This window comes from Haplochromis burtoni, unplaced genomic scaffold (assembly GCF_018398535.1).
Source record: "Haplochromis burtoni strain Fernald_Lab_line unplaced genomic scaffold, NCSU_Asbu1 Contig_181, whole genome shotgun sequence".
NCBI classification, from domain to species: domain Eukaryota; kingdom Metazoa; phylum Chordata; class Actinopteri; order Cichliformes; family Cichlidae; genus Haplochromis; species Haplochromis burtoni.
The window spans coordinates 521,571-527,964 of NW_024582542.1; the positions used below are offsets into that span (position 1 = coordinate 521,571).

Below are 6,394 nucleotides of genomic sequence, written 5' to 3' on the forward strand. Positions count from 1 at the left end.
GGGGGGATTTTTTTTAAAAAAATGCATCGATGCCAACTCTGTATGTACACGAAGCATCTCCCCCCCACCTCACCAGATGAAAACAACTTTTAAAAACAAACAAATCTGAAGCAAGCTGACATGGTTTGAATGACTGCATAGTGAAAATGATATTTGGTTTACTTACAGATGGGGTTACAACACGCACACGCGCACACACAGACTCCCTCACAAGCTAATATACACATAAAGCCACTATCGGCAGTAGCCAGCATTGCTGTGTAGAATGGGATAACTTTATACATTTGGTGTGTGTGTGTGTCTAGTTTAGTAATCAGATGTTTAATCCCCCCCCGACTCTCACACAAACACACATACAAGCAATTACATGTGACAGGATTTAAAGGTGGTGTGTGGCACCGTCAGCCAACCAAGTGAAAATGCACACCAACGGCACGGTCGGCAAGTGTGTGCGCGTGTTTGTGAAATACATGTCAGCTTAATAACAGAGAACCTCGACAGCGGGAGACTGGGTCCAGCTTTATCACGAGTTAGCCGAGGCACACGCATGCACGCACAGTTTGAACACTGAGCGCTGAATAGGAAGTGCGGCGTGTACTGCCGAGCTTGTATTTGAAACTGCACCGATGAGAAGAGCTCAGGCTGCTGTGATGGCAGAGCACCAGAACCAGGGCTGTATATAATAGTTTTGAGGGGGGGGGGGTTCACCCGTCGTATGGAAGTGTGCACCACTTTAAATCGGTTCCAGCTCACATCCGGTGTCCGTATGAAAACCAGAGAACGGCTGAACTAACGGAGTCAGGCCAACTCCACCTCACATCTGCTCAGAGGCCTGGGTCAGTGAGTCAGGATCAAGCCGGGTTTTTCTGCATCACAAAGCTGGCCCACCTTTAACTGTGACTAATTAACATGATCGGGTCACACCGCAGTCATCATTCAGAAACATTTAACAACTTGGAGCGAGCTTACAAAGCCAGCAACCTAATCAATCAGCATCTACAGATAAAAACCACAGAAAGACTCTAATTGGGTCTGAATTATCAATGAGTGTATTTTAAAGACGCAGCATCATCTGTACACGACATTAAAGGTCCGTGTGTGGGAATATTGGTTAGAAATCAAACATTAATTTCAGTTTGTGTTGATGAGTCTTCTTAAATTATCAGGATTATTTTAGCCAAGTAAGGAAATATGTGCTTCCAATTCCCATTATGCTTTATTTTCTGCATTACACAGATATTGTAACACTGGATAATCACTTTCCTACATATTTCCTTATATGGTTATAAGGAGGTGGGGCTTAGAAGCTGAATCTATGCTGGGGCTGAATCGTGCAAGGCTACTCTAGTTGATTCTCTTACTAAAAATATGGAGTCAGAAATGAGCACAATGTCACTTTTAATGTTTTACATTAACGGTATACCTCTTAACCTTTAACACCTTTTTTGTGGCTTCAATAACTTGACTGAAGAGGACACACTCAGATCGGTAAGCCCAGAGCTAACAGAGCCAGTTGTGTAGCAGCGGTGTGACACCGCTTATCCCGAACGGCTAACATTCAGGTGCTCAGTGATGCCAAGAGTCAGGTGAGCTCAGTTCCTGACTCAGGCCTGCGGTGAGTTTGAGCCAGCTGGTCATGTATTATTGCACCAGTCTCCCTCTGTACTGTATATGACACATACATGGGACATACTCCCCCCACACACATACACACACATCCTCTCCCACTAGCTAGAGAGATTTCATATATAATCATAGCTAAGAGTAATCAATTATAATGTCAATAACAAGACTCATAATGATAACAACAACGCTCTTTCGTCTTTTTGTTAAGTTGTGGTCACCTTTGGTGTGAACTATCAAGGTTGTCAAGCTTGCAGGGGACCTGCAGACAGATGGAGGAGTGGATGGACAGAGTGTTGGATGGATGTGGCACAAAGCATCTGGACAGACAGACAGACCCGCCCAACCCCCAAATCATATCTACACTGTACAGAGTAGTAGTGTGTAGTGTGGCATCAGGATATGACAATTAACTGCTTTCAATACACACAAGAGGTACATTTGAGGTGAGGCGTGAGTTAGTACTTGCGTGAAGCCAACCTTTCTGCACGTCCTTCTCTAATCTATCCAAGCTTCTCTCACTTGCTTTTGCTCTCTTCAGACTTGCTTTTTTTGGTAACACGCGTATCGACATTGCATTATTTCACTTATTTGGCTTAAAAGAACAAGAATAAAATATTCGTCCTTTGGGGAAAAGAAGTGACAGCAGCGTCTAACGCAATAAAAAAAAACAAAAAAACAAACAAAACAGTAGCAGCAGCAATGCAAATAAATAACAGTCCGAACAGAACAGTAAACGTCACAAACGCAACAAGCTAAATCGCTAAAATCAGAATTGGTAGGTTGGCGTAACACCATGAAAGCTCTTTACAAACCCCCCCCCCGAAACAAACAAAAACAAACAGCTAGCCTCAGAGCTCAGCACTCCTGTGTGAAACTGCTTCCTCTCTTACACTTACTTCCTGTCACTCAGCTTGTCTCTGACTTTCCTTGAACTTGCCACCACGCTTTCTTTATCCTCCTCGTCACCTCACGTTGCTCCACCCCACACTCATTTCTACCATCTTGACAACATTCCCGGACCCCTCTCCCATCTCTCTGACTTTGCGTTTCCCCCTCTCCGTCATCGCCTCTCCTCTGTTCTGTCTAGCAGTGATTTGGTGTTTGTGGGATGTAGTCTGAACATCTAGCATGCTTTGGCTGTGGTCCCGCAAGAAGGGAGATATTAGCGCTCTGCTCAGTCGGCCTATGTAGACTTGCACTCACGTTTACACAGTATATGTACACACATCCTTTAAGCTGGGTTCTCAAACTGTAACTCACGTGCCAGTGGTCAGCCTGTTTTCTTTTGTAGAAATAAACAGGGAGTGGAAAGAAAAAAAAAAAAAAGAGCTTTGAATGGGGATTTTTTTACCTAATCAATTAAAGTAATTCTGCAAAAGGTAACAACTCCTCTTTTTTCCACCTCCTAGTCATCTTTTACATCTTGACTGTAACAATTCTTGGTCTCAGTATATAATAATGAAACCAAATCAGTCCAGTAATCCACTGTGCAGCTGAAGAATAAAAGGAGAATTGGGGGAAAAGAAATGACTCCGATAAATCAGCAGAAATTAATGGCATATCATTGATATTCATCCAAAAGCTCGGTAAAAACAGGATAATGATCCAATATAAGCAAAATGGAATTACAGGCCCCAGCCTGACAGTTTTAGCCTCCTAAAAAACACACCAGCACTGCTCAGACTCTCCTCCGTGGATTCTTAATATCTGAAGGTTTGCAGGAGCAAATCTAAGTCTCTCGGCCTCCGCCAACAACCCACGCGTAGCCTTTGGTCTAAGAACACTGTGGAGCACTACGGAGGCAGAGAGGTGGACAAAAAGGAAGAGGTAGACGAACAGAGAGTGAAGTAAAGAAATGCTCCACAGGTCATAAGATCTACACCTTTTAAATTCTCTGTACAAAACCCCCAAAAACGCTCCCATTTTTTAAAATCACCCAGCTGCTCTCTTGTAACATTTGTTAAATCTTTCAACTTTCAATCTTCCAGAAGAAGTTCAAGCTACATCCACACTAATACGTTTCATTTCAAAACGGCGTTTTTCATTAAAAATCTCCGCTTACACTAAACACGCCCGTAACACTGTATCACGCTGATATATCGCATACAACGTGAACAAGTGTGCCAGTGTAAACAGGAAGCAGAGGGCCGGTAGCGTCAGGAAAATACTCCAGAGCAACAAAGCCAACTGCAAGAAGCTTTTCTGCTTGGACAAATGAGGCGAGACGGCTTCTGAACGTAACACAAGAGACTGTCGCAGTTTCCAAGCTTCTCCCTGTACTGTTCACATTCATGCACAGGGTCTACTACAACCTAGCTTGATTGGAAGTGGGCTCTCCATTACAAACCACACTCTTTGTGTCTTTCCAAACTTTGTGCATGTTTGGATTTTTAAAATTGGCTCATAATTAGTTACATTACTGCTTTTGTTGAAAGTACAAATAACAGAATGACACGTGGCCGCTTTTTGTAGTGTTTTAAATGCCTAAATAAACTGAACTCTGGTTAGTTCCTGATTAGTATTGCAAGTTCCAGCTTATGTCTGACCAATCAGAAGGTACCTCATTATACCCTGCTGCCTAATTTACAGACCCGTTAACAGCCAAATGTGTGTGTGAACCTGGGCTATAGACTGGAGGTCGTTGAATGACGGAGCATGACCCACTACAGCCTTGCTGTGTGGATGTTCATCGCACATGTAGTAAAAACTACACTTTTTAAAACAAAAACGTCAGTGTGGATGTACTCGCGGCACGCATCGATCACCAAAAAAACAAACAAACCCGTCTTCAAAACAACACACGACTTATTTTCTATAAAGCTAAAATGCAACGCTAATTTTTTTGAGAGTGTTTTTCATTGTTTCTCCCCAACACAAAAAATTATGCTATTTAAAAAAAACAAAAAAACAAAAAAAACAAAAGCCTTTCAAATTAAAAGCACAGCCAACAGATTAATCTGTTCTCGTTTGTGTGTTAGAGCTGTAGTGTGAAGGTGAATTAACGAGGAAATACAACCTCACTATTAAAAGCCGGTGAGTGAGTCGTTATAGTTATCCATACATAGAAATGCTCACACTGACATATACACACGCACACAGACACACTACATATAGATACAGCCTGAGAATGTGTGATGGTAGAAACACCTGAAGAATCATAATTGCACCAGACTTTGTTCTTTCCTCTAAATCGTTTATGTACAAGAGCGGCTTGTTTTTGCTGAAGTAGCAGATGCTTTGTTCCAGTGTGTAGTGACTACTCTGTTTACGAATCCAATGGCTTGGATCAATGTCGGCGACAGACAGACGTGTGTGTAAAACTACTGAAAAGAGGAGAAAATGTAAAGGCATATACAAGCTACACACACAGTTTGTATGTGAGTGTCTGGCTGCAACACACACTGTGATGTGATGATAGCGTGGTGAGCGCTAACAGTATCTAAACCAAATGAAGCTCACTACAGCGTGCATCCCCCCCCCCCAACCCCGTGTCTGTCTGTCCAGATTCAGCACCCTAATAACCAGAACCACCTGCGTCAGCCATCCATCCCTCTGTCGCTCCATCGCTTAATCTGTCCATCCAGAGTCCTCCACTGAGTCTTCGTGCCTCCCTCCTCTGTGGGATCTTCAGGTCTCTTCTTCCCCAGGGGACAGATGGACAGACGGGATGGGTGTAGCGCTTGGCGTAGCTGTGGACGGCTAGACTAGAATAGACTGAGTCTGGGCTTGGCAAAGCTAAAGCTAGGCTAGTCTAGCGTACGGCTAAGCTGACGCCAGGCTGGTCGAGGCTAGGCTACCTACTGAAGAGCGAGTGGAGTTGATGCTGATGGCTGTAACACTGGCTGCTGCGAGGCGACTCGGTGCGATCCATCACCACCTGAAACCAACCAGCCACGTCTACGTCGAGCACCTCGTAACGCCGAATGAAACTATGCTCCTAAAATGGAGGAGAAAAGATAAATATTGCATTTACCTACAGTTGTGCTGTGAGTAATTTAAAAGATCTGGGTCGACCATTAGAAAAAAAAAAAGGCAACTCACCAGTAGCTGATGGTATTTTGGCCTTTTTCTGTGATCCTTTGTGAGGCTATAGAGAGATAAATGCATTTTACGCAAATTTTTTAATGAACTTAGCATCAATGTTATTTCTATTGCACATTTTGTTACAGGAAAATTAGGCATGTGTTTTACAGAAGTACACAAGAGATCAGAAAGACTGAAATACAAGACAAATAACAACAAAACACCCATTTAAATATACACAAACTGCACCACAGATGATCACATTCGTGCACACAGATGAATTATAAGCCTGAGAGAACAGAAACGTTTACTCTTAATGTGGACGCAGCTGTCCAGTCATCACCCTGATCACATGATGGCTCTAGAGTGGACTGCTGTCAGTGAGCGCCAGCTTTACAGTGGAATTTTCACTCACCAGTCTTTGACAAAGGACTGGAAGTCGAGGGAGAAACCCATGCCGAGAGGCAGAAGAGGAGGGTCCTCCTGCAGCACTTTGGTCAGAACCTCAAAGTCTGTCTTGCAGTTCTTGTAGGGAAACTGTCCTGTAGCCAACTCCACCTGGAAGAACCACAAGCAACCTGTTAATGCCCTCAAGTGATCTACAAATAGAAACAAAAACATTTCTGTCACTTTGTACTTTGGTTTTTGAGCCCAAGAGTGAACTTTTAGATTACAGTTTGTGTCAACTAATACGCAACGCCAACCGTTCCTATCTGGTTATAACAAACTATACTCAATTAAAAAA

At 43.2% G+C, this 6,394-nt stretch overlaps 1 protein-coding gene across 2 annotated transcripts in view; it reads right to left on the reverse strand.

Moving 5' to 3' along the window:
* Window positions 1-2,938: 2,938 nt before the first annotated feature.
* map2k7 (mitogen-activated protein kinase kinase 7) overlaps window positions 2,939-6,394 on the reverse strand; it is a 15,379-nt gene continuing 11,923 nt past the window's right edge. For both annotated transcript variants that reach the window (XM_014337505.2, XM_005934465.2), the window contains 3 exons: window positions 6,065-6,207; window positions 5,668-5,713; window positions 2,939-5,563 (listed from right to left, as the gene is read on the reverse strand). In XM_014337505.2, the coding sequence (XP_014192991.2) occupies window positions 5,420-5,563; window positions 5,668-5,713; window positions 6,065-6,207 (333 nt within the window). In that variant the 3' untranslated portion in view covers window positions 2,939-5,419. The remainder of the gene's footprint in view (window positions 5,564-5,667; window positions 5,714-6,064; window positions 6,208-6,394) is intronic.